Here is a 14,408-nt window from a genome sequence, read left to right as displayed (position 1 = left end):
CCCCTCCCCCTCCCTCTCCCTCTCCCTCTCCTCCTCCCCCCTCTCCCTCTCCTCTTTTTCCTGCGCTTTTGTAGCACTTGTAGCCTGAAATCCAAAACTCAGCCCAGACTTCAGACCCGGATAGGGAGGTTGGGAGGTTGCAAGGCACTGCCAAATCCTCCCCTGGAGGTCCTCCATGCTTAAAGAGGGCTCCAAGCACTTTTTTTTTTTTTTTTTTTTTTTTTTAACGTGCTTTTTTTTTTTTTTTTTTTTTTTTTTTTTTGCCAGGATGGTTTCCCAGCTGGAGGCAGCTGCTTGTAGCTCCTTGAGCAGCTGTCATATTTTTCTGGGTTTTGTTTCTTCCTGTGAGAGGACTAAGTAACTGTCGTACAGAAAAAGGGTCAGAGCTGTTTTGCTCACAGTACGAGCTGAGGGCAGATCTCTGGGTTGTGTAAAAACCGGGAGAAAACAGGTCCCTGTGGTGAGATGTTATTACAACTACAGACTGATATACATGGTTCTTATTTCAGAGCAGCTGAGCTCTAACCCTCTGACACTGCTTGCGGACACCTGTGGCTGATTTATTGTCAGTTCAGCCCTAGTGTTTGGCTCCCAACCTAGCCCACCCCCAGCCAGAATTGGAATTACTCCCGAATCGCGGGATTAGGGGCTCTCTCAGGAAGTTGGTCTGGAGTAAGACAAGTACAACTTCAGAAATATTTGAAGAGAAGAGTTTGCAGCCAGGAGCCGAAGGTTGGAGATGTTGTGATACCATTTTCTAAAATGTGTGGAGTGGATGACCGGGGTGATGTGACAGGCATCTGGTAGGCAGCATCTCTTGATTTCTTTCCGGGTCCCCAGCGATGGGCTAGGATTTTGGTAGCCAGAGAGCTGGAGAGTGGGTGGAACATCATGGCCCTTGAAGAAGCTCTGGCTTTACAGGTCTTGTGACAGCCTAACCTTTTCCCCGCTAATAAAATCTTCAGGAGCAAATCTGAGGCCGAGAAGCAGAGTTCCCCAAACGGAGGAAAGACTGGGAGTCGGAAATGCGTATAGAATCACTGTCCAGCCCTTCCACAAGGACTCCAGACCACTAATGAAGTCACACCTGAGGTCACACCTGACTTGCAATAGCACCCCACCCTTGGCCCCCCACCCTGGGATCTCTCTGTTTCAGACTTGGCTTTACAGTGTTGATGAGGACCTGGATTTCTTCTTCAGTCCCATCTTGTTTAGGTTTTGCTTTTGCTAAATGTTACCAGCTGCAATCTTAACCTGTATTGTAACTCTTTGCTCAGCTATCTTAAAGCAACTGCATTTCAGATCCCATTCTGAAACATTTCTCAATTTTTTTTCAAATTTCTTAGATGCTCAGTCTGGAGAGACTGAAAATATAAAGACTGGCTTAGCTGACTTTCTGTAGAAACGTTGCATTACTAACAGCCTTGGGAGGCATCAGGCCTAGTCTATGTGTTCACCCTTAGTCCACACACCAATCTCAGAAGGTGGATACTAACATGAGCCCTGTTTTACAGATGGTAAAGATGAGGGTGAGCCACCAGTCTATAAGTGGCCAAAACAGAGTTCCATTCAGGCCCATGCAAGCATCTCACTGCTGGGCCATGGTGTATGATTCTAGCTTTTATTTTTATTTTCATTTATTTTTTGGCCTTTTTTTTTTCCTGTATCCTGGTGGCAGGGGATGTTAGAAGACCTGCAAGGGGCCTGAGAAAGGCCTTGAAGATGTTGTCATTTACTCCAGCCTTACCCTAGAAACACTAACTTTGTTCTGTGATGGAGACTCTTAGCTGTCAGCTCCAACCGTTTGTGAAAGATTCCAAAACACGAAGGAGACATTTCTTTTGAAAAGAAGGCAGACAGGATTAGCTGTATAGTTAAGGCTCAGCATTCTTGTGGCCTTCCTGTTTGGGGCTGAATTATGACTCTCACTCTATCTCAGATTATAAGATTTCTTCAATATTAAGCTCATTAACCCCTTCGTCATCCTGTTTCCCCCTCTGTGAAAATGAAAAACAGCTCACAGGTTGCTATTGGTTGGATGGCTTTTATTAATTTATCCAATTAATGGTCATTGGGACCTCGGGTGCCAGTCTCCCTCTTTGTGGCTAAGGATGAAGCAGTGAAAAATAACAAAAGAAAGAGGCCACAGGAGGCCATGGTGATGTGGCACCAGTGCACGCCACTTGTCGAGAACCTGGGAAGCCAGCAGAGCTGGGACAATGAAGCAGAGGGTGACCGGGACTTTTTGTTTGTTTTTGTTTTGTTTTTTAGATTTGTTTACTTGTTTTTTGTTTGTTTGTTTTTATGTAAGTACATTATGGCTGTCTTCAGACCAGAAGAGGGCATCAGATCTCATTACAGATGGTTGTGAACCACCATGTGGTGGCTGGGATTTGAACTCAGGACCTCTGCAAGAGCAGCCAGTGCTCTAAACCACTGAGCCATCTCTCCAGCCCCCAGGGTCCTCTTTTTCAATCTGAGTCCCACTGAAAGCCACCAGGGAGTCTTGAGCAGAGTGAACGTGGTAGTGGATCAGTCTCTGCTATGCTGAGCAGAGTCTTCATGGACCAGTGTGGGAGCGGTGCTGCAGCGATTGAGGCCATGGGGAAACTTAGACAGGGTGCAGAATGGTAGACTGAGGGAGGGCTCTTCTTTCGCGTTGAAGCTACTTCAAGGTTTGCTGACAGGTTGGATAAAGTAGTAAGGGGCACAGGGTGGGCTTGGGGCGGGGTGTCAAAGTGGACTCCAGGACTGTGAATGGCAACCAGAAGAAGGGCGCTCTTTGCCGAAGGGCATGTAAAGATCAGAGGTCTGAGTCCAGTTTACACACAGCCAGTTTGAGATGGCTCTGAAATGCCCTGGAGTACTGTGCTGTCTGGGATAGCTATAAACACACAGAGAGCACACAATTCATGCTCCTCCTCCTCCTCCTCCTCCTCCTCCTCCTCCTCCTTGTTTTAAGATAAGGTCTCTCTCGTCTATATAGTCCTGGCGGTCCTAGAACTCACTGTGTAGACAAGCCTGGCCTTGAACTTACAAAGATCCTTCTGCCTCTGCCTTCCAATTGCTGGGTGTAAAGGCGTATACCACCACATCTGACTCAATCCATGCTTCTTATTACTGTATTTAATTTGGGGTGTGAACAAGCTCTCCTAGTATTCAGGTTCCCTTGAGCTCTAACGTTTAAGACCTGAGGTGACCAGGACATTAGCAAGCTCTGGCCATTCTATCTGATGATCAGCCAGGGAGGGCCCGAGCTCCTCGACACTGTCCCTGCCGTAGGGCTAGAGCTTAGCATTGCTGATGCCATGGCTGGAAAGTTCTCTGCACGGCAGCTAGAAGACTGGGCTTCCCCCGAGTCTTTGGAGCCTTGGATAAAACTGCTTCTGTGTGGGTTGGAAGTACTGCCCTGTGTGGGAGGCCTCAGGACTCCTGGCCTGGCCCGTGGCATGAAAAGTTTTGGCAGAGCAGAGCTGGAGGCTGAAGCTAGCTCCCACTGGCAGGATTGGTTGTTATTTCATTCCTGCCTCCAAAAGTCAACGGCTTTTCCTTTCACCATTTGGGAAGAGTTGACTCACGGGGAAATTTGCTTGGAACTATGTTTATTTGGACTTTCAGTGCAGCTTTTATTTTCCTGGTTCATAGTCTGTGGGGTGGGGTACAGACAGCTAGCCTTAGCACTGGGGGAGGGGGGAGCGATTTCCTGGGCAGCACTGAGGCGTGGCTTCATAATTTTGAACTTGGGTGGAGAACTGAGTTCATCTGGTTATTATATTCTAAGGAGTTTAGCACCACTTAAACTTCTTCGCAAAGCATAATTGATATATCCTCAGGTTTTAATGATTAGGTCAAATTTCTTGTGGTAGAAAAGATAACAAGCCAGGTATGGTAGTGCACATCTGCAATGCCAGCACTCTGGAGGCAGAGACTTGTGCATTACATGTCACCCTGGGGCTGTAGTGAGACCCTCTCTTAAAAAGGTTCAACATGTACACATGTGCACACACATATGCACACACGCTCTCTCTCTCACACACACACTCATAGGGAGGGAGAGAGGAAGCATTTTAGATTCTAACTTTGCATCTGAATTTCTATTCCCTCTAAAGCAGGGGAACAGAGGTTTTTTGTTTTTGCTTTGTTTTTTTTTTTTTAACATGGAGATTTAACTATAGAAGGAATACATAGGAATACATATTATTGCTAAATCTGAAGTCTCTGTCACTTAAGACTGGCAGGTGGTCTGCCTTGGTGAACTGCTTTATCTGTCTATAATGCCAGCTTTGGGATCTGCTAACATGGCATGCCCTGGGATATTTATTGATGGTTCTTATTTTTAGGTTGTTTTATTTTATGTATTTGTGTGCCGTATGTGTGCCTGGTACTCTCAGAGGTCAGAAAGGGCCATTGGATCCCCTGGAACTAGAATTACAGATGTTGTGGGCCACCAAGTAGGTGCAGAGAGTAGAACCCAGGTCCTCTGCAGAAGACCAAATGCTCTTAACCTCTGAGCCATCCTCCTACTCCTTCCATTAATGCTTCTTAAACTCATTTCTTTACTTTAAAACTAAATCAATTTTGCTTTAAAAAGATTTTAAGCTGAGAATGGTGGATGGCTCAGAGGTTAAGTGTGTGTGCTGCTCTTCCAAAGGATGTGAATTCAGTTCTCAGCACCTGTGCCAGTAATTCACTTCTGGCCTGCGTGAGCCCCTGCACTCACATGTGCACACACACACACACACACACACACCACACACCACACACTCATACACTCTCCCACACACAATTTAAAATAAAAAATAAATCTTTAAATTAAAAAAATCTTGGCAGTCTTTGTAAACAGAAAACTTAACACAATCATTGGAGGTGCTACAAAAAGCAGACTTATCTACATAATAATCTTTTTAAAAAGTGATTAATCCAGAACTCAGGAGACAGAGGCAGGAGGCTCTCTGTGAATCTGACATCAGCCTAGTCCACATAAAGAGTTCCAGGACAGCCAGGGCTGCATAGGCAGGCCCTGTCTCAAATAAAGTAAAATAATTGTAAAATGTACATTAATTAAAAGACAGTATTGGCTTGAAATGGACATTCTGAAGAGGGCAATATTATCTTGATCATTTAATCTTAAATTTAGTTTACCTGGTATGTATTATGTGACTGGTCTGTGGTGGTTTCTGGACAAGAGCCTGATTGCAAGGTTAGCAGTGCCTCCTAACTTGGGAAAAGACAGATCCAGTGGAGGAAACCAACCGGGTGGGGAGAGGTTTATTAACTACATTCCAAAAGGGTTATTTATATATGGGTCTGTGTTGAGAATTGGTTCTAATGCTTTGTCTTATTTTGGCTCCCAAAAGCTGTACTTCCAGACCTGAGGGTCCATGACCCCAGATGGCTTTGATTGATAATAAAGACAGTGAGAGAGAGAGAGAGAGAGAGAGAGAGAGAGAGAGAGAGAGAAAACACAGAGAATTGCCATGATGGGGAAGCAGAAAGATGAAACTTAAAGGCCCACCAGCATGAAATAATCCAGGAAAATGGCCCTAGGGGCCACTTCCCTGATTGGGTCTGGGGTAGCAGAGATGAAATATAGATTTTTAAAGATGGTAACTCAGGAATACCAGAGGGGAGTGTTTGCTAGCTGCAGGGAGGTTTAGAAGTGCTCAGCCATTGAGCTAATCAAGGCATATCAAAATTAGCTGGTGTGTGTGTGTGTGTGTGTGTGTGTGTGTGTGTGTGTGTGTGTGTTGTGTGCTTCATTCTTGAATCCAAAGCTCCTGGGCAGGTGCAGCTCGTGCGTGCCACCCACCAGGAGCCAAATTGGTTTAACTAATTGCTACAGGTCTTGAGTTTGTACATTTATGCCAGGAATACATTTCTCCCCAGATTATTTGAAACTATCATTTTTAGGTAAAATAAAGGTATTTCTGTTCACTTATCTGCTGTTATTGGAACAATGATCAGTTTGGGATACATTTTAGTTCATATGAGAGTGACTTCTGTTTTTAAGTATTATAAAAGATTTCCAGTCATGGCTAGTGTTTAAATAGCATCTTAGTTACCTGGTTGGATGTATTTGGATCTCCTATGTGTCCTGATGTTTGAAGCAGAAGTGATTTTAATAAACCATTCATTTTGTGAGGAACTCGGTAGAGAAGAGCATCTGTCCTATAACAATCCTCCACGTGCTGTAAAGGAAGAACCTTCCACCTACACGAGAGTCATTATTTGCAACTGTCCTTACCCGGGACATCGCTCTTTATTCCCTGCACTGTAGGTATGTCCAGTTCTGCTTATGAAGCTCTGAGATATGGATCTAAAGGTTCTCTGTTCTCTTCAGAGAGTGATTGACAGCCTGGAGGATGAGAAGGAAGCCCTTACCCTGGCCATGGCTGACCGGCTGCGGGATTACCAGGAGCTCCTGCAAGTGAAGACCGGACTCACCTTGGAGGTAGCCACCTACAGGTGAGAGTCTGTGCCTGTGACAAGAATCCCTGTGGCTCTGTGACAAGAAGAGAACAGCATGGCAGAGTGAGGAACACAGAGTCAAAGGGAAGAGGCGGGAAGGGAGAAGTTAGGCTTGCTCGAGGTCCCCTGGTGGCTGCTGTAGCTGAGCGGTGCACATCTGCTGTATCCTGGACATAGTTGAAGGACTTGGCCCATATCCACTTTGACCCTGGAGTTAGGCGTTCTGCTTACAGAAGAGCGAACAAAGCTCAGAAAAGTTAGAGGTGGATGTTAGGCATTTTGACCCAACCACGTGGTTGCTTCAAAATCTCAGGGAACTGACCTTCTGGGACTCTTGGGTTTGAAAAACAACATCTGTGTTCTGAGAGCAGCAAGGGACTTCAGGTCAGTTTTTCCTTACTACAATATCAACTTTAATACAACCAACCCAGACATAAAGGTGTGTATTTAGGGGGCAGAGGTTGCTGACAGCTTTCATAGGCAGTAAGGACTGCCACCGAGGGAGCCAGACCCCAGAAACCTAAGGTGGTGGGTCTCATTAGTAAAGATGGTGACAGTGACCCAATCATTATGGATCTGTGCTGCTGGTCAGGCAGTAACCTCTGTTCCCAGTCACTGCCTAAGTGGATGCTGTGTGGCCCTCTTGTGAGAGAGATGTTGGCAGTCCAGGGCTCTTGGTGGTAGGAGCTGATCCAGCCAGATCTGGCTGCAGACCTGTGCGTATGCGTATCCTACCAAATCATGTAAACAGGATACCCACTTTATCCACAGAACTGTGGTGGGAAAATGATTTACAGGTGTGATGGGGCTTTGGCCACCGCCCTGGCCAGTGATGAAGAGGACACAGTTGTCAGGTGGATACTGCAATGGTGTCACCCTTAGCAGAGGACAGTGCAAAACCTAGAATGGATAAGAAGGGGTCTCTGGCTAGGGACGGAGCAGGTAAGAGACAGACAGGCCCAGGTCATCGCTTCCTGCAGGCTGCCTCTGCCACATCTGATTTTTGCTAAAAGAATATCAAAGCAAGTTGGGCTGCTTTACGTCCATTGAAAGACCATAGTATCTGCCTGGTGTATGCTTGAAGTTCACCCCACAGCCTTAGACTGGCCTTGATGCCTTTCCTGAATAGAAGGCCTAGCTCTGCTTGGTTCTAATCTCCATTAATGGAGAAGTAGGCTGTTGAGTAGCTCGGGCACAGAAGGTTGCTGAGAGACGGTCTTCCCAGTGGTATGGCTGCCCTTGGAAGAGCCTCAGCTGAATTGAGGCTAGGTCCTGGGGTACCTGGACCCAGGGATCAGAGATTGGGGGGGGGGGTAGGGCACCTTCCTTCACCCCATTCCTCCCCTAGGCCCTCATTTGGCATTCTTGGAAACTTCATGGAGTTAACAATTGAAAAATGAAGCTGGTTGGATACTCACATAGATGCTGGTTAAGAGTTCTGAGTTTCCCTGGTAAGGGATAGTGTAAACGGGTGGGCTTTACTGGAGAGAAAGAATATTAATACAGAATGTTCTTCAGGTGTGAGTTCTTCAGAGTGGTTTGAGTCAAAGAAGGGACATGTTACAGGTGTGACCTGAAAAAGCCCTGCGTTCTAGGCATAGTTGATCCATGTGGCTGTCTCTGTAGGTTCCATCCTGTGACAGCTCTAGGCTTATGACCTTCCAGCTTCACACTCATGAGCCAGACATCTGGCTTTGTGAGTTTCCTAGCCAGGGGAAGCCTGCTCCAGAATGGGGTGGGGCCAGCCTCTGCTGATGTATGGAGACTGGGGATGACCCCTTTGGGAGGGAGCCCAAACTAGGTACTGTTGTATGGCACAGGCCAGGCAGCCCCCAGAATCTGACTCCTGTGTCCATCTTAGCTCTCACCTGATGGGGGTGGGGCGGGCAGACTTGCCTGTTTCCTGTTCATATAAGGAAATTTCAGTTTTATGTATTGCTTCTCTGGGGTTTTCCCGTTCTCTCTCTCTCTCTCTCTCTCTCTCTCTCTCTCTCTCTCTCTCTCTCTCTCTCTCTCTCTCTCTCTCCTCTTCCCACGCCTCCTCTTTCCAGTTGCCGAGAAGCTAGAGTGCACAGGCAGGCAGCTTGTCCAAGCATCCAGAGCCTGCCTTTTGGCGACAGTGCTCACAATATTCCCAGTTTCACTTTTCTAAGCACATCGATCATGAGCCATTTCTGCGTCAGCAGCCTGACCGTCTGCAGGGATACAACTGACTGCCTCTGCCTGTTGCTGCAGTGTTTCTAAACCCATTAGGGGGAAGCCTGCCCATCTCTTCGGTGCTTAAAAGCCTCAGCCCTTTCAGGGATGAGCAATGGACCCCTTTCTGCTGTCCAAGTTTGCCCAGGGGAAATCAGGAACCGAGGCTGCCTTGCCCTGCCCAGCAGTGGCTGACTGGCCCTGGTGGTCAGCATGGCTGTACTTCCCACGTTTCCCATTTAGGTTTAGTCTCATAGACACCCATAGACATTGAAGACACACAGGCCGTTAATGCAAAGCCTTTCTTTATGTAAGTCAAACGCCTGGAGTTTTTTTCCCCTTTTCATTTCTTTATCAGCAATGAGTCGTGTACTGAAGCAAGTTCATATCACCCTCCAGTCAGTTCTTTCTCAGTAAGCTGTGTGGGGTGAGCACGGGTGTCCTGTGTGTGCTAGCGCCCTTGCCATCTGCTGACCTGGGCCCTTTGTTGTGCCCTGTGATCGTCACAAACCCATCTGCCAATTCTGAAAGTGGACCCTTCATCTGCCCTCCTTTCTGAAGGCAGTGGGATAGAACATTTGGCCCCAGGGGTGTGGAAAGGTGACAGCATCTGACACTGAGACAAGAGTTGTCCCCCTCTGGGGCCCATGTGACTTGCCGCAAGCATTCCCTGTGCTCCCAATCGCTCACTGATTGTCACTGTCCTGTGGTTCCTCTGACTGAGCAGGTCACAGGAAAGGGAAGGTCCTGCACCTCTTTAAAGCTTCAGGCTCGTCTCCCTGCAGTTTATCTGCTGACCAAAGCCAGCTCTCCAGGGCCTGAATACTTTCTAATCCAGATATTTTGCCCCTTTCTGGGGCTTTCACGGTGAAAGAGAAATGTAAGTAATCATAAAGTAGGATTGCATGTTTACAGAGTTCCCCCCAGTACAGGCTCATTTATAAATGACTCCATATGTTTCAAAAGGAAATGTAAGATAGAATGAAAAAAACCATGGAAGCTCAAGGATGGGGGTTTTCATCAGTTCTCTGTGGTCCACCGGTAACCAGGCCAGCACGGCAGCTTCCTGTGAGAATGAGGCCTCAGGCATTAGAGGACAGTCAACATGGCCGTGGCCTCCTGCAGTGCCGTTGGCTGTTGGCAGTGGCTATTGGACTGTGCTTCACTGTGTATACCAGAGAAGGGACAAGGCTCACAGACAGACAAGGGCCATGCTGGATTCTGCCTCCGGGGCTGACCATAGCGAGGTGGGTAGGGAGTGTTTATCCTCCTGCTCCGTCAACACCAGATTTTCCCAGCAGCCAAGTGGTGAGAGGAAGGATGCTTAGATGCAGAACAGAAAATCCTCCAGAGCTCTTGGAGGCCCCTGGGGTCCTAACCCCAGAGACTCTGTTAAGCCTGCAAATTTCGAGATCATCCTATTAAAGCAAGCTTTATTAAATTCTGGCTAGGAAGATGGACACTGGCCCAGTCTGTGCCAAGGATTCCCAGAAAATGGCACTGAATTAGGTTAGTCAGATGTTCATAAAGGCAGAACCCACGGGGCTGTGGTACTTCTCATCTTTGTCCAGCATGGGCAAGCATATACCCAGCCGTATTTCTTGCCTATATACCTCCCACCTATGTCAGATCAAGCACATCCTGTACAGTTGGGGCAACCAACTGTTTACAGAAGTAAAAACACATGACTTGTTATCTTACGTGAACAACAGCCCCCAGCATTTCAGGAAGCTCTCCATTCTTGGGCCAGTGACGTTTACAGGTTAACTTTAACCCTCACGATTCCATTGGATTGGTGTAGAGTGGGACTGGGTGTGGTGACTTTAACCGCCCTCCAGGTGACTGTCAGGTGCCACCAGCATGGAGAACCTTGGGCCCAGGACGTCTTGGGGTATGCGGCCAGCAGCTCCTACCACACAAAACATCACAAACTCATTGGAAATGTGGAGTCCCAAGCCCAAACCCAACCTGCTACATCCTAGTGGCCTTCTAATAAGATCCAAGGCAATGTGTGTGTGTGTGTGTGTGTGTGTGTGTGTGTGTGTGTGTGTGTGCAGTGCTACCTGGAAGCAGCCGACCATCATTGTCGGGCTTGAGCCTGTCTCAGTGGCAGCAGAATGGAGGAGAGCCCAAGGATAGAATGTTGTACACAAGAGGGACAGCGGATAGAACATTGTACACAAGAGGGACAGCGGATAGAACATTGTACACAAGAGGGACAGCGGTTGGAACATTGTACACAAGAGGGACAGCGGATGGAACGTTGTACACAAGAGGGGCAGTGGATAGAACGTTGTACACAAGAGGGACAGCGGATAGAACGTTGTTGTACACAAGAGGGACAGCGGATAGAACATTGTACACAAGAGGGACAGCGGATAGAACGTTGTACACAGAGGGACAGCAGGATGTTTTTGCAGACTATTACTTGGTCCTGCTCATCAGCTGGTCAGTTTGAGCTGACGTGGCCATCTCCATGGGGCCAGAGTGGATCTGTGTGAGGTCACAGAGTCCCACGGGTGCAACCTGGTAGAGCAAATTGGATGCACACACCAATTTGGATAGAATGTGAAGCTAGGCCATTCTAGATGAGCGATGTAACTCATCTTCTGAATCTTACTTGCAGATTTGTGTCAACGTGTAGGGTCTCATCTTCTCAATGGTGTCTCATGAAAAATTTCAAACTGAAAGTTAACATAATTGGAAGTGCTCTTGTGTGCCTTGTAGGTACATTTGCTAAATTAGCTTGCTCCTTCTTTTGATTGGCTACCTGTCTGCCATGTATCATCATCCTTTTTTTTTTTTTTTTTTTTAATGTATCCTAAAGCAACCTGCTTGGGCCTCTGATCAATAATGCATGACAGGTGTGAGAGCTGCCTCCTGTTTACTATTTGTCACCTCCTGAGTGCCGTGTTATAGTGTCCCCACGCTCATACCACAGAGACATACATTCACGATGGAACTCCAGTTCAGGGGAGCAATTACTTAAAAGATCACATTGTTGCTAAGTTGAAAGCCCAAGATTTGAACTTCAGAACTTTCCCTCTGTGGACCTGGGAACTGGGACACTGTGGGCAGTATATGGTTGCAAAGACTGCAGCTTGGAGGAACCTAGGACATGTGGAGAGGGATTCCTGGAGGTGCTGTCCTTGGTTCTTGTAGAAAGGGAAGTCGGGAAACCACTATATGGGATGGGGAGGGAGTTTCAAGCAGAATGAGTGACTGGCATGATGACAGAGGCTGGTGGCATTTGTGACAATGTCAATCATTTGAGGGCCTGACCTGGAGGACTGTAGGTCATGCATGAGCCAGACCTCATGTCTAAGGCTGTGTCTTGTGATGGAGGGCCTATGCCTTCAGTCTTCCCAAAGATACTTGGCATGTAGTGTGCCGTGCTCAGAGTGGCCTCCATGTTAGGGAATACAGGCTGTAGTTAAGGTGGCATTAACCCAGGGAAGCCCTCTTCATGCTAAGAAAGATGTCCTAGAAGACACTCAAGTGCAAGGTTTCTGGAGTTCATAGTTGCAGTGTGTGTGTGTGTGTGTGTGTGTGTGTGTGTGTGTGTGTGTGTGTGTGTTTTGTGTGTTATGTATGCAAAGGATTCAGAGGGAAGTGAGATTGGTCAGAATCTGGGAAGGGTAGGAACATTTGGACAGATCCTTTGGGACCTGGGGTGCAGGAGACATTTGAGGTGATGGACACTGCATTTTGTCGTCATAAAACGCAGTATTTGGAGGAAACTCTGGAGATGGTTTGCTGCCAGTTGACAAGTGGTAAAGGTGGTTTAGAGAAGGGAGGGAGAGGCTGTCAAAGGTACAGGCATTGATCTGAGTCCTGCGGATGTGGATGTGGGGCTAAGCAGCAGCCCGTCAGAAAAGGGACCAAGAAGGCACTCCAAGTGGGCCAGCGTGTTTTCAAAAAATGTGTGGAAGGAGGAAAGGTGGAGATGAGTGAGCAGGGCTCTGGAAAGGAAGCTGGCTGCTGGGCTGCAGGTGCCTGGAGCCCTTACAGGGCCTTCTGTAGCAGGCCAGGCACAGTCCCAGGCTGGAACCATGGTGGAGCAGGCAGGGGGGAAACTTCAGGCAGGGGGGATATAAGAAGTCTGGGGAGCAGAGGTTCTGGATATCTGTGGGTAGAAACCAGGGTTTTCTTTTTGTCACCAGAGCTTCAGTGACATAGTCCTGAAAGAAGTGGCTGGAGCATCAGAGGCCTTCTTGGCTGGTATGGCGTCAGCCGGGAAGCTGGGGTTCCCCTGGGCAAACCCTGAGAGCAGGCTCACAGGCTGGAGCTCCCGGCACAGGGCCCTCACTGGAAGTGAGTGATTATGAAGGACTGACTGATAATCTGAGGATGGCAATAATCTAAAGCTGCAGCATCCTTGCCCTATCACCTTAAGTCACAGTGTCTCAAGAACTCCTTCCACAGGACAGTTATAAACAATGTCTGCCTCCTCGTTAGGTCCCAGTGACAACTCTATAATTCCACTCTCGGAGCCAATGGCCTCACTTAAGAAGCATGGTAACCTCAAAGTGTCTACACTGGGAAGTCTTCAACGTGGTACAACTGATGGCAACTCCACAGTAGCATAGGTAGAGCTTTTCTCCAGTTCCCTCCCCTAGCCTCTGTACCCTAGCACCCCTCAAGCTCCCCGAAAACCACATGCAGTTATGTAAGAACTGAGTATAAACCATTGCAATGAGCTGCTGGAATCTCAAGCAAGGGTCCAGTGACCTCCCAACCCCACTGTCTTAGGGTTTTTATTGCTGCACATAGATACCATGACCAAGGCAACTCTTATGCAAAGGCAAGCATTTAATTGGGGCTGGCTTCCAGTTTCGGAGGTCTAGTCCATTATCATCATGATTTGAAGCATGGCAGCCTGCAGGCAGACATGGTGCTGGGGAAGGAGCTGAGAGTTCTGTATCTTGATTTGAAGGCAGCCAAAGGGGACTGTGTTCTGCAGGCAACCAGGAACAAGCTCTCATTCTACACTGGGCAGAGCTTGAGCATAGGAGGCCTCAAAGCCTGCCCACACAGTGATGCACTTCCTCCAACAAGGTCACACCTACTCCAATAAGACCACACCTCCTATGGGTGCCACTTCCTATGGCCAAGCATTGAAACACCTGAGTCTATGGGGGCCACACCTAATCAAATCACTCCAACCACAACTTCGAGAAGATGCCAACAGTCAACTAGCCTGTGCCTGGTGGATGCTTGCCAAGTGGGCACAGCTGATCTGATGCTGACGGCTGCTGTTCTGCTTGGAGGATGGCTTTCTAGACACAGGAGATTCTGGTCCAGCTGCTGTGGGTAGAGAGCAAGCAGAAAGTACAATTGTAAACTAAGTAACCTTTTCCCAGAACTGCAAGCTGCTAGAAAGGACAGTGGGGGAAAGGAATTTGAAATCCGTCCTGGGAGGAAGGCTCAGCTTGTCGCCCGATCATTCTAATCAGAATGACTATTTGTGTAGCCTGGGTGCGAATTCAAAAGGAACTTTGCTTTCTGTGTTCTGGGCATGTGATGGTTGGCATGAGAATGACCCCCAGAGGCTCATGGGTTTGACTGCTTGGTCCCCATTTGGTGAAACTGTTTGGGATGGATTAGGAGGTGTGGCCTTGTTGGAAGAGGTGTGCCACTGAGGGGTCAGCTTTGCGGTTTCAGAAGCCCACAGGAATCCCAGCGAGTTCTCTCTCTCTCTCTCTCTCTCCCCCTCCCTCCCTCCCTTTCTCCCTCCCTCCCCC

The 14,408-nt window shown here is 47.9% G+C and overlaps 1 protein-coding gene across 3 annotated transcripts in view; it reads left to right on the top strand.

Moving 5' to 3' along the window:
- The window catches only part of Synm (synemin), a 30,574-nt gene that overhangs the window by 1,529 nt on the left and 14,637 nt on the right, over positions 1 to 14,408 (top strand). For all 3 annotated transcript variants that reach the window (XM_021200213.2, XM_021200204.2, XM_021200222.2), the window contains exon 2: positions 6,341 to 6,465. In XM_021200213.2, the coding sequence (XP_021055872.1) occupies positions 6,341 to 6,465 (125 nt within the window). The remainder of the gene's footprint in view (positions 1 to 6,340; positions 6,466 to 14,408) is intronic.

This window comes from Mus pahari, chromosome 1 (genome assembly GCF_900095145.1).
Source record: "Mus pahari chromosome 1, PAHARI_EIJ_v1.1, whole genome shotgun sequence".
Classification (NCBI taxonomy): Eukaryota; Metazoa; Chordata; class Mammalia; order Rodentia; family Muridae; genus Mus; species Mus pahari.
The sequence above is the reverse complement of the archived record's forward strand: the minus strand, read 5'-3'. Positions and strand labels throughout refer to the sequence as shown.